At 45.2% G+C, this 24,713-nt stretch overlaps 1 protein-coding gene and 1 long non-coding RNA gene across 2 annotated transcripts; one reads left to right on the top strand and one right to left on the bottom strand.

The window, feature by feature from the left end:
* Window positions 1–6,774: 6,774 nt before the first annotated feature.
* On the bottom strand, window positions 6,775–9,543 carry FOXQ1 (forkhead box Q1). Its single transcript, XM_055799840.1, is given in 3 exon segments — window positions 6,775–7,282; window positions 7,338–7,804; window positions 7,806–9,543. Coding segments are annotated over 3 exon segments (1,152 nt in total). The 5' UTR covers window positions 7,983–9,543.
* A 5,280-nt stretch (window positions 9,544–14,823) lies between these two features.
* On the top strand, window positions 14,824–18,578 carry LOC129784204 (uncharacterized). The gene is made up of 3 exons (XR_008746650.1): window positions 14,824–15,728; window positions 17,364–17,414; window positions 18,278–18,578. It is a non-coding gene; the product is annotated as an uncharacterized LOC129784204 (long non-coding RNA).
* The last annotated feature ends 6,135 nt before the right edge of the window (window positions 18,579–24,713 follow it).

The following is a 24,713-nucleotide window of genomic DNA, read 5'->3' on the forward strand; positions in this document are numbered from 1 at the left end:
TGAAGATGGCTGTGTGAAGTACCCAGAGCAACAGCAGTTGCTTGATGGTGAAAGAGAATTGTGTTAGACACTTGGTTTAGGAATATCAAATACTAAAAAACTGTTATTACCTGGTGATGCAACTTCACTTTTCTCACAAAGGAAACCATCTTTTCACGGGGTTCCTTCTTCATGGCTTAGGATGTTTTTAACAAGGCTACTAGATACTGCCTTGTTTCATAAGTTATTAAAAATAAACTGAAGAAACTGCACTACAAGGGAAGTGAATTGGGCAATTCTAGAAGCCTCTCATGTCCACATTTTCATAGATTCTTATCAGAAATCTAGGGAAAACTGTTTCTGTTGTGACATGCCACAGTTTTAAATCATAAATGCTTTGGAAGGAATTGAAATAAACAGTTTGGTGTCATGTCTGTTTTGAAAGGCCATAGGTAACCTCTGAGGTCTTGCAGAAAATTGTCTTTTCAAAACCTTGAAGTAAGATTGACAACTTCTACTTGGAATATTGAAGTTTATCTGTCCATTCATAACAGCTACTGATAAAAATACAAGGTTAGGAAAGTAGACTGTCAAGTTTCTGCTGAAACTTTAAGATCTCTAAGTCGGGTAACAAAAAGTTCTGTCAAAGTAAAATGAATTTCACAGTAGTCTTGCTTAGGACTCTTCTGTCCAGTGAGGTAGCCTGGGATACCTCATGGAGCAACAGAATACCAGTAGTTAAGTCCAGTTTGGCTGTCATGTTGTTCATTAACATTACTTCTCTACAGTGGACTAAAAATACTTCAGTAATAGTAAGGATAACATGAAATACACTATTTATGTGAAGGGTTAGTAGCTGGCTGTCAGATGATATTGGAGTATTACTCCAGGACCAAACTATTACTTAAAATAACAGCAATTCAAATATAGCTAAACTAAACCCATTGGACCCTAAACTAGCTAAATTATTAAAACATTTATGAATGCCTGCATACTGCTTATAAACATGTACTTGATGAATAGTATGGTCAGGAAGCAACTACAGGGGGATTTTGAAAATTGTTAACCTATTTTCCCTTTTTTTCCCTTTCACATGTTTTTCTACTTGATGGTCCTTGGTTCTAGGTCCCACATACTCTGCTCAAGACATTGTACTGAAGAGTAGAGTTGTATTGCTCCATCTTGAATATTCTTTACCCTGCTATTAAGGAAAGAACCCACAGAAGCATTGCTTTTCCCCATAGCAAAGGAGGCTATTAGTGTGCCATCCTGCTTGAAAGAACTCTGGGATTTTGAAACATGTCATAACAAAGAAAACAATACCGTGGTGCAAGAGCACAAATATTATGACAGTATGTTCCCTCAGTCCTTCCTCATACACCCTCCCCCCGGCTCTGGAAAAGAGGACAAGGCCCTAGTCCATCCAGACATATGGAGGTAAAACTTCCTGAAAGCAATAGCAGCATTTAGCTCCTGTGCAGGGCTGGAGACTACATAAATTACTAGCCTTCTGAAACTGGCAATCTATATAACCTAAATAATGATGTGTTAATATGGGTTCGGATTTATAGAAAGGACTAGGCTCTCTCTAGCTATTGCCTGATTTTATGATGGGGTACTTGGGTTTTGTAGATGTCTTTTCTGAGGCTGGTCTCAAGACTTCTGAGAGTGTCAGTGAAGACAGAGTTTATTCAGGAGGAAAATGTTTCCTCTCCAGGATGTAAATGCATGATGGAACCATATTCACCCCATCACTAAAGAGCTACTGCAGTGCTCAGCAAAGTTGCAACAGGATACAAGTACCCTTGCCAAAATCACAGCTTAGTGCCTTGAATTTGGCTAGAGGTGGATTTCAACTTTGGTTTTATGTGTACTTCAGACTTAAAAGGTAAAAAGCCTGGCACAATAAAGGGACTCTCTTTTCTGTTATTAAATGAAACGCCTCCCCCAGCTCAGGGAAGAATTGAGCAAAATCTGGTCTTTGGTTCAGAAGCTCTACCCTTCCATGTGGGGCTGTGGTCATTTTCCTTGCTCTTGTGTAGGAAGTTTCACCCTGGACTACTTAAGGCATGGTGGGAAAGATGAATGGCCTATGAATCTGAATCCTTTTTATGTGCCTTTTTCCAGGGTGAAATTTATTTTTGTTAAGGGCCTTCTGTGCCTGATACATCCTGCCCCTAAGCATCACCCTTTTGAAAAAGGGTTTTGGGCAGAAAAAACAGACAGGGTCCTGAGACAAAACTACTCCATCCTCCTTCAGTCCTCCCAGCATCCAGTGTGAAATTAAGCTGATACCAAGGGCTGCACTTTTTTTTCTCAGGAGTTTTCACTAGACATGTGTGTTGAACTGAATCTTTTAGTGAGCACTGCTGTGCTGAGATTGATGGCTCTTGAATAAAATGACCGATTTCAGTGGACTTCTTCCTGCATAAGGGTTAGGGATACTGAAGGGCTATTTATCCCATCTTATGGGTCATTGGGACTGTAACAGCTGAAAGTAAGTCTCAGGCTTCACCAGATCTGGCTGATGAAAAATGGAGTTAATCAACCCAATTGGAAAAAAACACAATCAAAATGCTGCCCTACTGGCGTGTCTCCACTAAGATAAAAGAGTAAAACACTTTGTCTCCACTACAAAGGAGAATAGGCATAGTATTACTGTATTATCCTGCTGCATTAAGTCTATGCAATATGTGCAAATTGTTATCCACAGAGCAGTTTTCCAAGCTTGTTTCTTCTCCATGAGTTTGTGTTTGGCAGCTCTTAATTCCTGAAGTGCATAAACTTCTGCTTAAATGTCTCATTTGTATTGATTTGGTCTGAATCCACAAAGGAGTCATCCTTCTGCTTAGTAGCTTAAAATTTGAAGAGAATTAGGAAAGTGGCTAGGACTAACATTATTCAGTTAGTTTTATCCCTAGTATGGAGGGGTGCATGATGGGGAGAAGCCTCCCAAAAATGTTTAATGAAAATATTTTGCCAGGTATGATTTTTTCCCCTCCTCTTTAAAGCATGGTAAGACATCCAAAATCTGCATGAGAGGAAATAGTTATGGAACAAAAAAGTCTCAGGAAAAAAAGTTATTTGGAAAGCCAAATCTCTTTTAAAAAATGCAGTGAAAGTCAGGGCCCAGTCCGAACCAGAATTCATGTGCACTTCTGCTCGGGCTGGGGTTTCCACCAAGCACACAAAGAAACTGCGGAGGGGTTGCAGCAGCCATCATGGGATGTTTGCAGATCCTCTGCCATGCCAGTGAGCAGACTATTATGCTCCTTGTTCAGCTGGGCTTTCAGTGCCACTGACATAATTTTTACCTGGACAATGTGTACAAATGCCTCTAGTATCCCAGACTGCACCCATCCAACAAACAGCTACTCTGGGTGATGTAGGGCTGAAAGAATAGGGCTGTGCAAAAGTGTTGGCTTACTGCTGATGTGTCAAATATCAAAAGGAGAAAGGCTTTGTCTCTCTTCTGTCATCCTGATTTATTAGACGTTAAGAAAGACAAAGTACCCAGACATAAAAACAGCGCTGTTTTGGGCAGGTCTGCGAAATGGTTAATGTGCTTGTTCCACACAAAAATGTAAAGTGACGGTTCTCTGATTACCTGCTGCTGGAAAGTGTTTGGACAGGTGCTGTGTTTCACCAGCCGTCTGTCACAGCTGACAGCCCGGATTTATGGCTGTGCACCGGGGCTGGCCTCCCCCCGCCGCCGGCTCCGGCCCAGGTCCCGGCCCCGGCCCGCCAGGGGCTGCGGGCAGGGCCCTCCGCCCCGCTGCTGCCCACCTCGCCGCTGCCCGCCCCGCCGCTGTCCCCCGCCGCTGCCCGCCCCGTAAATTCACGTGCGGGTGACCAGACTGCTCCATCGCCCTTGCTCGGAAACGCGGGCACGGTCTGCGCAGCATCGCGAAGGGGGCGATTTCCAGCCAAAGGCCAACAGGGGGAAATTCGCCCCCGCCTCAGAGGCTGATGCCCAAGCAGGAGGCGGCGGGGAAGAGCCGACCCCTCGGCAGGCGGAACCCCCCAGCCCGGCCGCCGAGGGGGCTCCGGGCACCGGCGGTACCTGCCCGCCCTGCCCCCGCCTCGCCCGGCAGCCACGGGGTCCCCTCACACCCTGGCCCCACCTGCGGGGGAAACCGAACAGACACGAGGGAAGGACACAGATACCCCTGATACTGTAGTGTGGACGTAACGTTTCCCGCCGTATCCAAAAACCGAGATTCACAGAACATAAACACTTATTAACAAGGCACGTCTCAAACTTTGTGGGCTCTTTTTTTTTCCTTTTAATGCAGATTTATGTTTTAATGAAAAAGGGACTTTTCTAAAAGTAAAAAGCGGAATGTTACCCTATCAAGCGGACTTTTACACACGCATTCATCCCTGCTCACGCTTACGTACATGCGATTAAATACCCGCTCGTGGCTGTAATAACAAATTCCACTTTCCGTCAAGGTGCTTATAACATACCCTGAAATACGACCATTACAGATCGACAAAACCAAAATACATTAACAGTTGCATACTGAGGGCTCATGTGGACTCATATGAAGACAAAGATGTTAGAATACGAGCTCGAGGAAAGGGTAGATTATTGAAGGGTAGATTATTTGCACAGAGCCTTGAAGGCAGAACGATGTCGAAATAGTGCGTGCGTGTGTGTGTGTGCATGCGTGTGTGTACATAAAAACCAATTCCTTCAAGGGTTGGATTACTTCATACATTAGTCACTAATCTCTCGCAATGTTCTGATGAATGTTATGGTCTGAACTAAACACACCATGAAATCTGCTTGAGCTTTATTGAAACAAGTCGGTGTTCTCGCCCGCGGATCGTTCTGTTTGAAGCTTTCCTTGCCCAACACACCTTCGCTATTCGGCGTGAGTTTTGCAAGTAGGGTTAGAAGCTACTCAGAGGCTGAACCCCGGCGCTGAGGGAAAAGGAGGTGGGGGAGAAAGTCCAGAGTCCGAAATAAGAGTAATTAGGAAAAAGAACAACCAGCGCCCAAAACTCTGCTTGTCATCGTTTGCTTTGGTGATCCGTGCTTACAGGAGACTCGGAGTGGGGAAAAGTCCGCCAATTCCATCCTTTTTACAATTAAAATAAACAAACGAACGAATAAGCCCCGGATTGTCATGTCGGTGTTTGTTTAGAGCTCTTCGAGTTCGGGGATGCCACTAAATGGTAATTCAGTACCACGGGCAGTTAAAACCCCATCCCTCCCTTCTTCTGACTCGGTCGTTCGGAGGCTTTCCTGACCGCTTCTGGCAATACGGAGCAGCCTCAACATGAGCAGCCTTGACATAACACCCATCGGGAGAAGGACACGTGTGTCCCCTTTTTATTCCCATCCAATATTCCATAGCGTTCACCCTCCCGCGGGTGCCAGGGGGGCTGCCTCCAGCAGAAGCAGCTGGAGCCCGGTCATGTCAGCGACCTTCCTGAAGTGAGTTTTCTTTGGACCAAGAGATGACAACAGCATTACGTTTCGTCTGCTGTCCTTCGGGGAAAAGAGAAAAAGAAGGGGGGGTGGGGGGGGGGTGGGAATCAAAAAAGGCAGGCGGGTGCCCAGGACTTCCTCAGGCTGCTCCCAAGCCAGCCTGCGAGTCTGCCTGCTGCAGACGGCCAGCCTTTCTGCCGAGCTGAGCATCGGCGGGGAAACCTGACTTGACTCGAGGAATTGCAGAGGGTTTCCAACCCTGGCAGCAGCCCAAGAGGAGAACTTCTCTCACCTCCCGTGGTCAAAATCAGGCGGGCCCGTCTGTGGCACCTCTACCTCGCCCGGTGGGGAGGCAGGGGCGGGCAGCCCGGCGGCCCCCGCAGCCCGAGCGCTCCCCGGCCCAGGCTGTCCCACGGCCGGCTCCCCCCGCCACGCCAGCACAGACAGCACGCTCTCCTTGTTACCGTCTTTATTCAGGGGGCAGCTTTTATTCGGGGGAGAGGAGAAAGAGAAAAAAAAAAAAAAAAAGGAAAAAACACGGTGCCCGAGCGTCAATAGAATGCACACGCACATATGTTATATACAAACACAAAAATAAGATACGAAAAAAAATTACTTTTCTCTTCCAGTAGCAGTGGTCTTGGCCTTAAATGCACAACGCCAACCAGTACAGGACACAGTGCCTGACGTTTCCTTGAGCCCTTTCCCCACTCCCGCCCCCTCCCCCGAACAATAATTAATTAAAAAAGCTGCACTCTCTTTTGTGTTAAAAACACTACTTTTATAAATAATTTAATGTCCTCCCTTCCCACGAAATGCTAGTTGCCGGACAGGAGAAAAGGATTCTTTTGGCACAGTGATGCATTGCTTTGCAGTACAGACCTACGGCTCCACAGCAGCCCCCGGCCCCCCTCCCTCTCTCTCTCCCTGCTCCTCCCGGCCCCCATCCCCGCCCCCCCAGTGCACAGCGCATCCCCCGGCTGCCGCCACCGCGGGCATCCCCTGCTCCGCTGCCCGCGGCTTCGGTGGCAGGAGATGGGGGGACAAGAGGGGGGACAGAAAGGAGGTGGTGAGGGAATGGCTGAAGTCAAGTAGTCTCAACGAACAGTAAGAAGCACTTGAGGCTCATGGCTATGTCCAAAACGACAGCTGTTTTGATTTTTTTCTTTTTTTTTTTTTTTTTTTTTTTGGTTTCAGTTAAACCCACTGTCATTTCACTAAGGCACAGTCACCGCGGCTTTTGCGTGGCGGGTTTGGTCGCCTCTGGAGTTAAAGTGCGGGTTCCAGAGCCTCCTCCTTTCCCCCTCCCCGCCTCCCCGGGCAGGCCCCTCGCAGAGGGGGAGGAGGGGGCTCCATTAAGCCAGGGGGGTCTCCACGGCGTACGGGCGGAACGAGGCCGAGCCCCCCGCCGCCGGCTGCGGCGGCCCGGCCAGCCGGAGGGGCCCGTAGAGCGGGGAGCCGGGCGGCCCCCTCCCGCCCTTGGGAAGGGCGGCGGGGAAGAGCGGCGGCCGCGGCCGCTCCGCCGGCGGCGGCTCGCCCTGGGCCAGCGCCTGCCGCCCGCCCCCCAGGAGCAGCGGCGGCGGCTCGCCCAGCCCGTAGGCGCAGAGCTGCAGGAGGCCGCCGCCGTAGAGGGCGGCGGGCGGGGGCTGCGCGGCAGGTGGGTAGGGGAGCAGCGGGTAGGGGCCGGGCAGCAGGTGCGGGGGCCCGGGCGGCGCCGGCCAGAGGAGGCGGACGTGCGGCGGCGGCTGCGGGGCGGCGCGGGGCCTGGCCGGCCGCCGGAGGAGGCTCTCGATGGCGAAGGAGCTGGAGAACTTGGCGCCGCCGCCGCCCGCCGCCCCCGCCCCGCTGCCCCCCCGCCGCTGCCTCCTTGGCGGCGGCGCCCGGCGCGCAGTTGCAGGGTGAGGAGGCGCAGCAGCACCGCGGGGAAGCGCCGGGGGACGCGGCGCCCGCTCCGGCCGCCTCCTGCGGTGGCGGCGGCGGCGGGGCGGCGGGGCGGGCGGGCTGCGGCGGCGGGGCGGCGCGGCTGAGGCGCTTGCGGCGGCGGCGGAAGACGCCGTCGGCAAAGGTGTACTCGCTGCTGGGGTTCAGCATCCAGTAGTTGTCCTTGCCCCAGGGCCGCGCCGGGTCGCGCAGCACCTTGACGAAGCAGTCGTTGAGGGAGAGGTTGTGGCGCACCGAGTTGCGCCAGCCGGTGTAGGCGCCGCGGAAGAAGGGGAAGCGGCTCATCAGGTAGTCGTTGATCTCGGCCAGGGTCAGGCGGCCGCCGGCCGAGTCGCGGATGGCCATGGCGATCAGCGCGATGTAGGAGTACGGCGGCTTCGGCCGCCGCGTGTAGGGCTTCCCCTTGGCGCTCTCGGCCGGCGCCGGCGGCTGCGGGGCGGGGGGGCGGCGGCTGGGGGTGCCCCGGCCGCCCGGCCCCGCCGCCCGGGCTGTTGGCGGCGCAGTCGCCGTCCGAGCCCAGCTCGCTCTCGGCCGGCGCCGGGGAGAGGGAGCCGCTGCCTTCCTGGTCGCTGCCGGCGCTGAGCTTGTCCTCGTAGTGCTGCGAGAACACCTCCAGCTTCATGGCGGCGGCGCCGGCGGGCCACCCCGCGCCCCCGCGGCTCCGCTGGGCGGGCGCGACCCCCGCCCCTCGGCGCAGCCCTCAGGGGCGGCGAGGCGCTCCGGGGGGTTTGTGCCCCCGCGCCGGCTTGGACAGCTCCGCGGCAGCAGGCAGGGCGGGCGGCGCTGGGCGGCGGGCTGGCCTCGGGCGGCCGCCCCGGGAGTCGCTAGCGGGGGGCTGACCGCTGGCCCTTGGCCCCTTCCCGGCCGCTGGGCGCTGCGGACGGGCGGCGGTGCCCTGCCGCCCTCGGCGGCGGACGGGGCGCTTCCTCCGGCTTCCACCTCCTGCTCCCCCCGCCGGGACGCTCGCTTGCTCTCCGCCCTCCTTTCTGTCCTGGCTCTTCACTCCCGCAGCTCCATGGGGCCGGAGGAGAGGGGCGAGGAGGCCCCCGCGGAGCTGGTGCGAGCGGGCGGCTGCCGGTGCCGGCTGCGCTCCGCGCCCCCCCGAGCCCGGTCCTCCTCGGGGCCGCTGTTACCGTTCGGCGCTGCCCCGGCGCGGGGAGAAGCTCTTGCCGGCCGTCGGGGTTACTCCTGGCTCTGGGGCTCCGGCCCCCGTCAGCGCCGGGGCGCCGGGCTGGCTCCTCGCTGCGGCGCGGGCAGCAGCCGGGTTATTAGGGTTATTAGTGTTATTGTCATTATCTCTCTCTTCCCCTGTGGTTCTGTGTCTCTCCACCACTTTCAGACCAGCCCATTATAACGCCGGCGAGAGGCGGAGCCAGGACGAAGATCTGAAAGGGTGGTGGGTGGAGAAGCAAGGTAGCAAAGGTGGGTATGCGCTAATAAGCCGTATCAGGGCCGTAATTAGCTGAGATGACAGCGAGGTCTTGTTGGAAAGTTATTTTACGAAACTTGTTTGTATTTTCTCCCGCCTGGTCCCTCCCCTTCCCGGGTATTTCGAATGGAGCCGCAGCTCGGCGCGACGTCGCAGAGCCGGGCCCGCCTCCCAGGTGTAAAATGCACACTGGCTTGTAGGTGGCAGAGCAGAACCTGTTACGTGCCGTGATTTATTTTAATAGCGCCGTGTACTGCAACAAGTTGTAATGTGACAGCTCAACAACCTGCTGGAAAATAATACACGGCTTCGCAGTTGTGAATTCCTAATGATTTATGTAGCCTGACAAAGTCGGTTCAGCCCGGGCCCCCCTCCCCTTCTGTCATAACCACACCTGGTGCAGGGGTAAGATGTGAACAGGTAGGCAAGGCTATGGGCTTTTGCTACGAGAGAATTAGTCTAAACTTTAACCTTACTTTTAAGTGTGTTAATGTACATACAGTAGCGTTGCGTGATCCCTTCCGGATGGTGCGTTTGTAACTTCTCTGTTACAACTGTTGCTCTCCAATAAAATCTTCTATTGTGGTTTTGGCTTTCTTTTTTTAAAACAATGACTTTGTTTTAACTTTTTTTTTTTTTTGTTCTCTCACATTGTGGGTCTATACATTTTCCATAAAACCTAGGACAATAAGTATTCTGTAATTTTGCCTAAACACTTTCTAGAAAAATTAATTTTAATTTTTGGGTTTGTTTTTAGGTTGAAGTTGTCAGCCTCTTACCCTCCTTCAGAGGTTTTGACTCTTTCAACAGTCTGCTAGACAGAACAACCCAACAAAGAGAGCTGTGTGGCAGTAGCTTCTCTGAAAACTCCTTGTTCAGTCCTATCCTGCTCGCTGTTCAAAGTCAATTGCAAAACACCATTTGACTTCGTACAGCAGTAGCACTAGCGTCTGCAAAACAATAACAGAACAAAAACATCAGCAGAAATCTAGTGTCATGCTTATATATTATTTCTCATATGTACACTTTGAATTTTGTGTCCTGGAGAAAGAGTTGGGTTGCTCCATATTTTTCAAAAGCAGTCTTTCTAAATTGGACCTTATTTTAGAATAAATACTTAGTGCAGAGTCACTCTGGTTAGGACTGTGCTGTTGTGGTCTGGCTCTTAAGGAGTGTTGGAGAGGAACATGAAAAAAGGCAGGTTTAAAAGACTAACAGAAGAAACAAACAGCACTGCTTTCTGCCTTGATCTCTCTTGAACAGAATATACATTCCCATACACAACTGCATTTTGTTGCAAAGCTTTGCCCTTTCTTCAGTTTGCCTGAAACTTAAATAGTAAATACTGAGCAATGAGATGTTCTTCTGTCCTTCTGGTTGTTCTCATGCTAACTTTAGTAATAATAGGTTTGATGTCTTCCTGTTGTCACTATAGCTGTACCAGTTCAGAAAAGCTGGCAATTCAGAAAGACAAAAATAAGAGGAGGGAGACCTCTCTTGGTTCCTTGTTGTTGTTGTCTCCATGTAATGTAAACGGAGATCTTTCAGTAAAGCGTTGCATTAGCTGTAGGTGCCAATGTTTGTGTTTAAGGGTATGGGAAAAAGCTACCATTCCTTCCAAAACTTGTATTTTCTAAGATGATGCCAACGGTGAGGGTAGGTTTTTTCCTCTTCCTGCTTTTGTTGTAAATAGCAGTGAAGTAGCGATGATTTGCTAGCTTACCTTTGATGTTTATTTTATTACCGTTCCACTATTTGTGTGGAAAATGTACACATTGTCTCTTATCTTTATTCAAAGAACTTAAAAAGTCATTCAAATGCTGTAGGTAAACACATCAGACATAACAGAAGCTTTTTCACAGCCATACTTCAAGACTAGGAGTGGATGGCAAAGCTGGTTTTGCAAGATTTAAAAGGGGACAGAAGCTTGTGCTTAAAATCATACAATTACAGAGATGGCTATTAATGGCTGGGAGCAGGGAGCCTTTTGAAGACCAACCAGCGCTGATACTTGTTGCTGCTCAAGGCCCCTTTGCTGCCTCTGAGCGAGCGCCCGTGGTAAACCGGCTCTTGAAATCTGTGGTGGCTCTTACCTGAGGAATCAGGGGAAGGTGCTTACGTGAAGGGCTGCGGACGGTTTAAACAGAGCCTTCCCGGCCCGAGTGAGAGTGGTGTGAGGCCCGTTGCTATTGCTGCCCATGAAACAACGAGCAAACTTGTAAGAAGTGGCGAAATAGTTCAAGTACTCCCGTCTCTCACCACTGAGAGTATATGTAACCTCAAGTCTTTTCCTGCTATAGTTTTTTAAAAGGCACAGTATCGCCTTCAGGTTTATAAAGATTAACACAATCATCGGAAAAACTGATTCTGTTAAGTAAACTTCACATCAAAAGCACTTTGATGTGCTGTATTATAGCAAAGCCAAACACTCCACCCCCATCACCCCAAGAAAAACCTCCAAAAACTTCTCGCGAAGCAATGTAAAAAAAAATCTGATTCTTTGTTCTAAAATGAAATGTCTCTTCCTCTTCAGAGCTGCATAGCAGGACTTTTTTTGATGTATGACCCCCTCTTTTCCTACCCAAAACAGGTCCTCGTCAAAGACAAAGGGGAGAAATGCGAATGGTTGCTTGAAAATCACACACTCAACTTTGCTTCCCATTTTCTGTAGTATTTGACTCATTTAATCCAGAAATAGTAAGAGCGTGCCAATGGGAATTTGGAGGTAGGGCAGCGTAGTGCTTTGTGGTTTGCTCAAGCTATGAATTCTAAAATTATTCCTTACTAAATGTAGCAAAATGCTACACTGTCTGGTGATTGCGAGTATATTTTTGGTTGTTCCAGTTGTATTGTCTCCATGTTATTTTAAAACCATGATTTGGTTTTATATTTCAGCAAACATTGTGCAAAGGTGTGTCACACTATGGTCTTGCTTTTCTTTTTAAAATCTTTTGATTTTCCACCCAATCCTTTCTTCCCATCTTTTCTACCGTCTGTCCCTCCAGACTGCTAACTAGGTTAGAGAAGGTTTCCGGATAAGATTGTGTAAGCACAAGTGGTCAATAGAAGTCTCTCTGTGGTGACTGGGAAGGTCCTATAGCTGCTGGTAGGCAAGCTTATTTGTACATCTGAGATGTCTGGCACACCAGCTGGACAAAGTACTTCATCATCTCTTCTTCTCCTCCTGTAGCAAGCTGTAGGACTGTGCTGCCTTGCCAGGAATGATGAAACTGGACAATGCAATACACTACATGAACAATAATAGACCAGTTCAAAGAGTTCTCTTTGGATGGGCTGCTCACAGCAGGAGATGTGCCTAGCATGCATAAATGAACTACAGAGTCTGTGAAGGTTGGCTAATTGCACTATGTATATTTTTACAGTTGAAGGAAATCCAGCTAGCGATGGAGCTGTAAGAAAGGAGGTTGGTGGAAATTCATTTAGACCTTGAGAGGAAGAGTTTGATCACTGAAGCAGAATGCATGTCTGCGTGAATTCCCACACTGGGAACTCCACAGATAGGCACTTTTTTACAAGGACAGCCATTCCCTGTGGGCAGAGATTTTCTCATGTCTTTGGCAGGTACTAAGTGCTATATTTACAATGGGGAGTTCCACTTCAACTTTGTTTCATGTAGTCTTTGTTTTCTTGGAAGCTGTTGCTCAGAATGAAATTTTCTCATGCCGAGAGCTTAGTATCACTTCCTCTCTGTGCCTACTTCATGTCCCATAAAAAAGTATACATCTAAGAAAATTTATTTTCTCCAGCGTACTGGGTTGTGACAGAATGGGCAGGGACAGACTTTCTCCTGTGAAGAGGATGGCATTATTGCTGTTGTTACTAATGCTTAGTACCAGAGAAATAATTCCTGGTTCTTATACCATCCTCTCCACTCAGAGATCTCAGAGCTCTCCTATTTTACAGGCAAAGAGGAGTGAAGGGGAGTCCTGCTGGAAATCATCTGGCACATCGGTTGCAACCCTGTCTGTAGAACTGAACTTTTCAGAGCCCTTGTTCTGTGCTGTGTCCACTGAGGTATCCACCACGAGGCCTCATCAGAGGCGTTGGTACCATTTAACAAGGAGCTGTCAAAATGGAGAGTGCTCTGTCCTAAGACTCAGATAATTTATAGCTAATTCTCTCTTTTTACTAGTGTTACATTAAGCCTCAGGGGCTTAAATGGGGCTCTACACCAGTGTAAGGTAAACCTCTGTGGAATATATTGCAGGTCTGCAGTCTGTGAAAGTACATGACATAAAAGCATGCCGGGTGAGGAGGGAGGTTAAGTCAACACAGTATTTACAACATATTTTGTGATGACTTAATTTTGTAACTGTCCCCATAGGCTTTTCTCATAGCTGATTGCCTGGTTTCATTTAACTGCACCAAGAAAGTGAAGAGAAAATCCAAATGGTGGTGGGCTTACAGGTTTGTGGATCTTTTTAAGGACATTATGCTTACAGTAAGAAAGAAACTGGTATTGGAAGGCAGCACAGGTATTGATAAGTCTGGATGTAATTGTCAGGACGGAATCGCTTGCTAAGAGACAGGCAGCGCCGCAATTAGAAGTTAACGCTGTGTTATGTTTGTTATGAAGTTATGATGCAGAAGCCATTTGGTGAAATTCTGTGGCTTTCTGCCAGGAATAGTGAATGTTTCTTGCTACTGGTGCCAAACAAACTTAAAAAGAAACCATCATAGCTTGTTATTGCTGGTACCAGACCAAATATCTGTTGGCGCCAAACTTGGTATTGATGCCAGAGGCTTGCTATCACTGGCCCATGATATGAGGAAACACCGTCTGAGCTGTTACAATAGCCTCTTATTGCTTTCAAGTCCGTGCATTGATGGAGCAGAGTGAACAACTTCGTAAGAGAAGCACAGCAAAATTAACCAAGAGCTGAAGGGCTTTGCATGCGTGGTGGAGTCATTGAACTTTGCTAGCCCTTCCTGGAATACACCTAAGCAAACTCAAAAACACATGTAGTTTACATGGGTAAACAAGTTACTAGAGATATGAAGAGTATGTTTCCATTCAACTAAGTTAAAGTACTATTTATAGTGCTGTGGATTAACAAATGAATCACCTTGCCAATAATATCCCAGTTGAACAGCAATAAGTATTCAACATTCTTACTTCTGGGTTAGGTTTTTTTGGGTTGTTTTTGTTTGTTTGTTTGTTTGTTTTCAAAAAGCTATTTCTGGGATGGAACCCCATGATTTATATAAGCATTAGCCAAATTTGTAAATAAATAATGGTGTAAAAAATGTCTGGATTTTTCTTTTCCCCCAAGACAAGTCAACTGCATTATAATATAATCCAGGAGCAGCCTGCTGATGGCCAGGCCTTCCTCTGGCAGACAGGATTTGGCACTAATGCTCCCTAATTTTGTCGGTCTTGTGCATGCTCTGTCCTCCATTTGCTGTTTGCCATTTTCCTTCCCTGCTTCAGGATCTGAATTGTCATCTGTTGAGTCGTTTTAATCTAACCCTCTAGCCCCCTGGACAGCTGCAGAACAGTGTTGGTGTCTTTGAAAATCTGGTCCACGCTGCTGCTTGCTTACTCCTGGGACAAGGTAGCGTAGTCACACCAAGGGTACATTTATTACAGTAAGTATTATTATTATACAGGGTGGTGGGGGGCAGGGATTTGTAACCTCCAAACGGTGGTCCAGAAATCAGAAAATGTATTCACCACTTTTCAGATGGTGGAGAAATGCAGTAAAAGCTTGAGGAGCTGGTTCTTCAGTGGCTGCAGATCTGACAAAATCATTAGTTTTGTTGAGTTGCATGGGTTGAGCATGTGATCTCCAGTTCCTAGGTGAGTTCTTAAGGGATTAGCTGAGTTTCAGTCTCTTGAAGGTGTGGGCAAACACAGTGTTGCCTCACACATGTGAAGTTTCTTCCCTAAAGGTGTCAAAGTGCTTTGTGCAGAGGGTTGTTGCTATTTCTGTTCTGTAAGTAAAAGTTCACAGGTTTTAAATGTCTTGGCCAAACTTACATGATCTAAGCTGGGAACAGGACAGGGGTTTACTAATTCCTCAACTGCTGCACTGTCTACTAACCTCGTCGTTTCCCTGAACCTTTACATATACTAGAGTAGATTAATAATTAACCTCCAAGTGGGGCACTTTGAAGCAAATGTAAAATGAAACCAAACACTTGTCTTGGTTTTTAGTCATACCAGATTTGCAAGTAGGGTGTGTTTAAATGATGCAGGTAGATAAAGTCTTGTTAATTTAGATTAGAGTAAAAGTCAGTGCCTTATCAAAGCAAGTGACTAATTAGGAAAACTATTACCTTTTGGAAAAGAAACAGTTGAACTATCAGTCAAAATTATTTTAACTAATTGAACTGTACTAATATTTATGCTGAATAAAGGCTCGTTCAACTGCTGGGGAAAGGAGAAAGACAGAGCTTTTCCCAGGAATTGCCAGTGTTCTGTTTTTTTGATAATTTTGCCTTTAGTAACTTAACAGTACTTGTCATCAGTGTGTAAACATGGGGAAGGGAGGAGAGTCCTGTGAGTCATCAGGGAGCCAAACTTACAGAATTTAAGTGAAGAACTGCAGTATTTATGCAAAATATACTGCCTTCAGTCTCTCCACCTCACCAAGCCAACAGGACAGCAAAGTGCTTGTGAATGGTTTGAAACGATCCAGTGAATCTCAGGTCTGTAATAACTACGATCAGGCATTTGAGAACCTGCACGGGTAGAAACACTAGGGCAAATTCATGGTGTGAAAAGAAAGATTATGATCAAACTGTATTTATGTTCAGACAGATACATGCAATTGTGAAGAATCATTAAATAACTGTTAACCACACCTGCACAGAGCCTCTGGCAATGCTGGCTTATACAGAATCTCAAGAACTGCCATGTGCCTGACATCATACCTTTGCAAGGAAAGAAAAGTCCTGGGTGTTAGCCCAAGACTGGTAAGTAAAACATAGTCCACAGACTTGAGCCAGTTTAATGTCTGTTAGTGATTTTCTCCTGCGTCACACCCAGTACCTTCTGCCCTGTAAATCTGTCAGTAGCCCTGATTTGTTTGATTAAGACTGGGCCTTACTAAACAACTCTGAATCTGCTTTAATGCAATGGCTACTTACCTGTAGGTCAGTCAGGACCATGAGGAGGGAGTAAGTACGCGTGCACGTAGGGAGGGCAGCACAAACAGTATCTTGACTTCTCTGGGGCTCGTAGTTGGTGCTATGACACACAGCTACTTGTTTGGGTTTCCTTTTACATGGATCATTCTGCCTTTTAAAAACGTTGGGGGTTTTGCACATCTTTTCATGATGAAAATGACATTTCAGAACTTTTTTATTGTTACTGTGAAAAAAATGAAAGGGAAGCCTGTGGGGAAGGGGAGCAAGCAGGGTAAAGGAAGCAGAGGAAAAGGGGGCTGGAGCAAAGCTGAGATGAAGAGATGGAGATGTGGAGAAGGTTAAGAGTAGATAGCTCCAATGGAGAGCACGTTGCAGAGCAGTTCCACTCAGACTGTAGAAAATTTCCAGGATGCCCAAAGATCTCTGATTTGGCTGCTTCTGCTGGTGGAATTTTGGACTGCTCACCTCTACAGCTTTCCTCAGGCTAGGGAGTTCTCTGGGTTTTCATTTCCCATGGTGCTTTTGGAAGCAATTGTCTTTCATCTGTATTTTCTCTCTTGGAATATGCTTTTCCTGTCTTTCATGGCTAGGGGTGGTTGAGGAGTTGGTTTTTTTTTATTGAATAAAAAATATTAAAAAAAATGCAAAAGTCAAGAGCAAACATCAGTGTGTAATTCATGAAAGGGGCTACTATGCATTGGCATTATCTTTTTCTAATTGCAATTTCTGTACAAAACCTTTCCTTTTATTTTTTTTCACCTTAATGAAAATCTCCAGCAACTGTGAAGAATAGGAGATTCTGAAAGAGAAACAGAGTGTGAGTGATGCACAGAGGGATTTTCAAGAAGGTGGAATAATATTTCAAAAATTTTCAGACTTCAGCATGCATATCAGGGAAGTGTAAGCTCTGGCACTTGACCCTGATAGATCAGACTATGGTGATAATTACTGATTGCTTACGAGAGTCCTTATTTATAACTGGATTTATTTGTGCCATAAGGGCTTGGAAGACAGTCCATTCTACTTTCTCCAGTTGAGATGGGGTCAATGCCAAGAAACCTAGCAAAGCCCAACATACGTTAAAACTTTTAAGAGTTATCAAAGTGTTGTGGCAAAAATGCCCTCCCAGCATGCTACTTTAAATACCCAGCAATTCTCTGTAAGTAACTCTTGGTGACTTGGACAGAGTTTATTTTGAAGGCGGGGTGTGAAGTAGTACACCCTGTACCCTCTTACCCCCACTTTGGCCTTTAAATGCACTATCATTAAAGGTTGGCCCCTTGACAAAGTTGGGTGTAAACTGCAGAGGCAAACTGAATAGGTGGGGCTTTCGCTCCAGTGGGCCTGAATTCAAACCTTCAAAATTTTGGCCAGACTCATGACTATTCACAGTTGCAACTTTAATTAAATGGTGTTGGATATGAGAGTTAAATGTGGAAACTCTGTATTCTATTATACTAGCTCATGTTGCCGAAAGAAATAGAGCCATGCTTCTTGATTGAAGAGACAGAGGTAAGTGAATAATTCGCAACAAATAATTAATCTAAATGTTTCTAAATGATTCTTACAGAATCTGATTATGGTTGAGAAAGATCCCTATTTATTAATGCTACAGGACTCCCTTTCACAAGGGGAAAGTTTATTTATATAAGATTAATGGGTTGAGGTATAGACTTGCAAGTTCTTCCTGAGTCATCAGACCCAGAAAACATGTATTTTATATTAAGGTTAATACAATCTTCCACGCAAAAGCATTTATGAGTGTACTTTAACTGATGGATACATGATGACTGACATTCCAAAACCTCTTCTACAAACACCTACGCTGGCATACTTTTATACATAGGAGTAATTCTAATTAATTTGAGAAAATTACTCTTGTGCATGAATGTATTCATTAGTATTCGAAACATCACAGTCTTAGTATGGTGAGTCTTGCAGATACAATCTTGATCTTATACTTAAAGATGCCCACAATGTCCCATCCGGTCTTTATGGCTACTTTAGCACTAGTAAAGAAAACAGTCCAGCACCCAGTCTTTGCCCCTGGGGGCATCCATCCATATGGCTAAATTCACTTCCTTCCAGAGAAGTGGCCTTATCTGTACTGCTTAGAGGGAACTGTCCTTTTTCCGTGTTACCTCCTGAACCATTCCTTTGTGTTGTGTGAGAAAATGCTAGGTTAAGAGGGAAAAGCCCATGTCGGGAAGCTTGTTGCTAGTTAAACAGTGTGGATAATCACATGCCAGCTCTTGAGTCTATGTCCTGGCTCCTTATAGTTTGCAAATGCAAGATGTAACTTAAATGAATATTTGTGTTCATTTCACATCTTGAAGCTTTGATAAAGTGTTATTGCTCTCATCTGTTCTTTACAGGAAACAGCAGCACTTGTTATCTTCAGCAGTGTACTTCTGGGGATGTGTTTGATGGGTTTTTGTTGCAGCGATGCTGAAGAGTTTTGCCCAAGAACATTGCAGGCAAACTGTCTTTCTTAGTGTGTTGTGAGTCTTCCCTTCCAGAGGTAAGATCTGATGACAGCCTAAGTACTCTTTTTTTGATAAACACCATTTCAGTCTGGTCAGAGCTGGAAAGTTATAGTGCTAGGGAGAGTGGCTTTATTTTGAATAGAGGATAAGGTAGAGAAATTCACGGGCAAGAAGAAAACAAAACCTACGAACTGAAGACATAATAGGGAGTTCGGACTGAAAATTTGTACTTTAACAGTGTCTAAATATGTAGATTCTACTTTGCTGATAGTGAGTTTTCTGAGCTGCTGCCTGAAATTCTAACTGCCTGCACATGTTGTCACACCAAGGAATTGTCATCATTTCATCCCAAAGCAGGTGCCTGTCGTACATGAAGTGATTTGCACCTTGCAGTGCCCATTTCTGTTAGCTGGAAGAAGCCTAAGGCTTCCTAAGTGATCACCTGGGATGTATTACAGAGCTCCTAAAGTATTTAAGGTGAATTCCAGCCTGCCTGTCTTCTCTTAGGAAGTACCTAAAGTGGAGATACCCCAGTTTTTGATGTTTGAGATACTCTGCTTAAGGGAGATTATTTATATAAGATAATAGATTATAAAAAGAAGAGCTACTTTTGTCATTAACCAAGCTTCATCCTGAAGTTAAAATACAATTTAATAGAGTGGGCCAGGCTAAAACTTTGTGTAAGGTGAGAGGGATTGCTCCTCAATTTATTTGCTGCTTAAAAGTTGCATGCTGTCTTCCACCTCAAGCATTGCAGTTTCTTTCTTTCTTTGCCTGGCTACCATTTGCTTATTGTTCTTTCTGATATGACTCACACAGAAGGACATTTCATGTTAGTCTGTTTTGTAACGTCTTTCCATGAAATGCTAGAACATCAGTGCTTGCTCCAGGAAAAGGTGAGTTAATACGTGTTTTTATGTGCCCTGATGGTTGCCTTGCTTAATCAATAGTAAAAAGGATGTCTTTATTGACACTGAGAGCTTTCCAGAAGTGTTCTTTCCACCATTAGTGATGTCTTCTTTAACAGAGCTAGCTTAAGCTTGCCACACTGAGTTTTGCATTGTTTGTATTGCATTGGTTGGTTACCTCTTTCTGTTAACTTTCCATGTACAATTTAATTAGGTTGTGAATAACATGATGTGTTATCAGATGGCATAGCATTATTAACTTCAGTGAAGTGTTGTATGATGAACTAGCTAAAGATCTGGACAATAACTTAATACATTCTTCATATTTAACTGTCTCTGTGCATTTTGGCTGAAGATAACTGCCAGCGTATGTGATTACAACTCTGTTGCTGAAAGAGGTGTGCCTGTTTATGCTGGTGAGGTTCTTGACTGTTGGTATAAATATAATGGCATGGTAATTACTGGTTATAGATACAATAAAGATCAAACTTTTTTCCATACAGAATGCTTTTATTATCCTGGAAGTATACCTCTTGTCTTTTCATGTGAGGAATGCTAACGAAGAGTACGGCATATTAGAGTTGGAAAGCAGAGTGAAAAAAAATCACAGTGTTTTATTTCTGCAAATAATCTGTGTGTGTTAGTTGCCCATGCACTGTGAACAGTGTTCTCAGGTGTCCTCTTATATAAATTAATCATGACTTATTTTGGCCTAAAAACAACAGCAAAAAGAACCCCTTTATAATGCCTGTAATGCTCATGCTTGCTAGCTGTATAAGAAAACAGTATTGTTTCTCTTTCTTCATTAGATAATTTATGAAATAAATTAATGCATATGTGAAAAATAAGGAAAATGGTAAGTGTGTAAAGGTATCTGTTTTAAAGTTGTTTTTCTTATGTAACTGACAACTGAAGTAAGTCTAGCCTGACCTCTTAGCAAAGCAAATAAAATGTACTTATTGAGAGAAATCAAACTGTTCACAAATGTTTTCAGATGGAAGTTGGCTTTTAACAGTGAATGGTAATCCAACGTTTTCCTATCCTGTTCAGTTCATGCTTAGCACTGAAAGGTGTATGCTTGTATGACACAATGTGTTGTGACTCCCCAGCAAAATGTTGCAATGCGTATTGGTCAGAGTATGTAGTATTTCAGAGCTATGCATAATTTGTGATTGCACAGTCCCAAATAGGATACAAGCAATGGGAGCACATAGTGTGCTTAGTGTTTCCATCTCATTCATAATTTTGACTCAGCAGTTCCAGCTGATTATTAATAGTTTCTCCAACAAGCCTGGATTGACTAAGTGAATTCTCTTTAACGTACTTAAGTGGTTTCATTAACCTTGGCCTATGTAAAAGTGATTTTCTAAATTGGATTCACTGCACTAATCTTGGTTGCCTGTGCCACTGTGTATTGCATCAAGCAACAAAATAAGCAAGAGACAAAGTGGTAAAAAGTGTTATTTAAACTGGAAGTGAGGCAGAACTCATTAAAAAGAGAATATACACCATGTTCATTATAGGATTTGCTAATGCTCACAAGTTCTTCCAACTAAATTTAATGTATGCAAATTACTATGTATGAGCAGTTATTATCAACAATACTAATAACTTCAATACTAGTAATAATGGCGATCTGGACTAATTAACTGTTTGGAATTGAATTTTGTAATATTTGCAAGTTTTCTCAGTTTTATGGGAACTAAACAAAATGAGCCCCATTGGCTAACAGAGAACTCTCATGGAATACAATCCTGGGTTGGGAGAAAAGATCTGAACTAGAATAAAGAGGTGGCCGAAAGTTCTGCTTGTGCCAACAAAATGGATAGAGGAAGAAAGTCAACATAAATGCGTTTAGCATGTTTCCTCTGTTCATATGAAGCAGATATATTCTGGTGAAGTGCAAAAGGCCCACTTGAGAGTTTAGTACTGTAAATGCTTTATCTTGGTGGTTCCAAATGGTTTGGAGGGGATGCTGTTCTTGTGTTGGTTCTTTTCTGTTTTTCTGGTTAGAAAGAAAACAATTTCATGATCTACAGGGAGGCTGTTTTTTTTTTTTATTTCTTCCTGGATGTGGGGAAAAAACCCAGAAATCCTGACCTGACTATAAACAGAAAGCAGAAGGCAAGTTCATGGGATCACAGAAAAGGGGATCTCCTAACTTTTGCAGCGATCTAATCAAAATGGTTTAAGGATGGCAGTATTGTGCATTAGTCTGCAGATTCCATGGGACCTTCTGTCTGTTTGGGCAGTGAGGTACCATGCACGAGCCCTGTGTAAGACATAAAAATAAGTGTGAATGATAGCAGTGCAGATAATATTGCTTCTTATAAATAATAATTAATGCTAATTAGTGTTGACTCTGTATGTTGTGGCTTGGATGAAACTCTGGTAAGAATTGGCAGACATGCTGATATGAAATCTCCACCCACAAAGATCTGCTGAAAGAGCAGTATCTGCTGTAAGGGGATCTGCCCTTGTAAGTGCAAAGAATACAAAGATTTTCTAATTACTCTTCTTTTTTTGCAGAGAAATCAGGCTTACAGCTTTAGAGTCTGTCTGCGTGCATGGGTCTCTAGAAACTGCAAGTGTGGAACAAATGCAAGATCAGATCATGTTCCTTATGTAAGCTTATAAATAGTGTTTCATGTTCACTGTCAATGCCACACGAAATATAATGTTCTCCTATGATGCTGTCCCCTTCACGTATGAACATGCAGACAGATGCATTTGTTGAGGACAGGCGGCTGGTGCCAACAGGGAGGCTGACACCTCCGCACTGGTCCTGGGTAAATCTGTATCTGCATGTGTGTCCGCACATATGCATACTATTTTTCCTCTGCTGCTTCCCTCCCACTCTGAGCTGCCTTCCTTTCTGCAGTGCCCTCGAGCCAGGAGGTCAGCGCCACCACTTCTTTTCTGCCAGTCATGCTTTTCTTTCTGTATTTTCTCCTCTAGTTGTTACTTTCCCTCTTTCCAGTGGAGGGGCAGCAGGAGCCGTTTGGCTGATTTAATGTTTTTCTGGGAAGGAAAGGATAAGACTTAGAAAAATAGGATGCTGATTTTTGCCCTCAGGTAAAATGTGTAGGGAGGACATACTTTTTCTCGAGGGAGGAGATTTTTATTACCAGGGAGGGAATCTCCCCTAGCAGAGAAGGTTTATCTGCGTTCCCCTCAGACGTGCAAGTCAGGAGCCTGTGTGCTGCCGATGTTATGGAGGAGCCATATGACCAGTTCCATCACAAAATAATCCAGCTTCCCAGAGGGAGAGAAAGGGGTTGTGTGTGGCCTTCAAACGAGAAGGAAGTCCTGGTTGTTCCTGGCTTGGTGGGAAGGGGTTGCAGGGTCCCCAATGGCTGTGTGACCAGCAAACACCCTTGAGAACCATAGACTGGGCCGTTTGCTAGAGCAGCTCTGTGACTCAGCTGCCTTCCAGGGTGTATATGCTAGAGAAAAACTGGGCCCATGGAGCCGTATTAGCTGACATTTCAAAGGTAAGACATTCTGTTTTCTTGTTTGTTTGTTTGCTTCCCACTGGGGGAACAGTTGTATGTTGAGATGACTTGACTTGATACACGCCTCCTTAGCAAATACGTTGATTCAACATTTAGAAGATCGTGTTTCTTTGTGGTGCAGAGTTATTTATTACAATATTTGTGGTAGGCTGGTGACACTCTTGTGATGATCAAAAAGAATAAGTTGTGTATTTTTTTTAAGAATGTGTTAAACCAGTTCTGTCAAAATGGAGCTAATAAATACCAGTAATTGTTTAGACAGTTGAAAAGGAGTAATTCCCCACAATTTTTGAAAACATTGTAGGCAGTGATTTGGCTGAATGTGTATGGAGACCTATGTTTCCTTCTAGGTTTGTGAAGCTAAGTGTAGAGTACTGTACTTGTTTTGTATGAGTCTGGCAATGGAAAAACTAGGATTTTTCTCTGAACATGCCAAAGAATGTCTGCGTAAAGTAGGCTAACTTTAAATGTTCAGATTTCATCTGCTAAACTGCTTTGGCAGGAGCAAAACAGTGGGACAGCAAACACAGACTACACCTTTTTAAACTGAGGAAGCTGGTAGGGGAAGGTGGGCAGGGACCAGGGAGATGGCACAGGTTCTGCCAGTTTAGTGGAAGTTTGCTAGTGGAAATCCTCACAGACCAGCCTGGGACTGATCTTACTTAACATTTTCATTAATGCCTTGGGTGTAGAAGGTTGGAACTGACTGATGAAATTATCTGCTGACACAAGATGAGCAGGCATTATCAGTGTAGAGATAATGTCCAGTTCTTACCATGCTGGGAGTGTAAGGACAGGAATGATGGAAACAGACTGAAAGTTTAATAGCTGAGGGCTTCTGCCTTTAATGGAAATTGTTAGTCCCTACAAGCAAGAGATGGGAAAGAACATGGTAGAGAAAGATTTGGATGAGCTAATTGACTACAGAATAAGTGTGAGCTTTGGGTGCAAGCTGGGAAAAGCCATATAGAAATAAAGGGGTCATTAATGGATTAGGCTTGTAATTAGGAGGTTACTAAAAATGAGATTCTGTAATAATCTCCCAGCTGGAGTAGGAAGAGCAGCAAACAGAACTGGAGCTTCATGGACTGATGAAGAGGGCTCCTGACACAGGACCTAACAGTATCAGGGGATAGTCTAATGGCACAAGGCTAACCTAGACTTTATTTCCTGTGAAAGAGGGTATACAGTGCGTATAGAAAGGGAAATTGTTGCAGGCATGGCTGATTAAAATTCTGAAATCCAATTTAATATTGACTGATGTATCATTTTATTCCTCTTAATTTTCATTAATTTCTCAATCTATCTCATATTCTAGACTTTATGGAACTCATTTGTAATTGGTCTTGTGTCAACAAGCAGGGAAGATCAGATTGTCTGTCATTAGTGACAGCTGGCTTAATTTAGTAATAGTACTTAGCAGTTATGTAGTGCTTTAAATTTTCAAATCCCTGTTCAAATATTAGCTAATTAGTCATCACACCAATTGCTTTAAATATTATCAGGCCTTCTATAGAGATGGGTAAATAGCTGTTGTTATCCGTATTTCAGAGATGAGGAAGTTGAGACACAGATGGGCAAGTTATGTCTCTGTGTGTCTTTATATATAGGTATTTCAAAGGCACTGATCGTTTCAAGGTCTAACAAGTCTATCAACTTATTAGACCTGATTCAGCATCCACTGAAGCCAATGGAAATCATTCTAGCAACTTCAAAGGGTCCTCTTGCTGCCTAATTGGATTACCTTGCAAAGGCCAGCTTCCTAACATTACCTAGCTGGTATAGGGCACTTCGAGATTGGCTGATGAAAATCATATCTGCCCTGGCAGTCAGCACCCGTAGTGTGGCTGTAGGGGACAAACAGCAGCACCCAGGTTTGCTCAGTCACTCAGTGAGTGAGTC

Source organism: Falco peregrinus, chromosome 3, assembly GCF_023634155.1.
Source record: "Falco peregrinus isolate bFalPer1 chromosome 3, bFalPer1.pri, whole genome shotgun sequence".
NCBI lineage: Eukaryota > Metazoa > Chordata > Aves > Falconiformes > Falconidae > Falco > Falco peregrinus.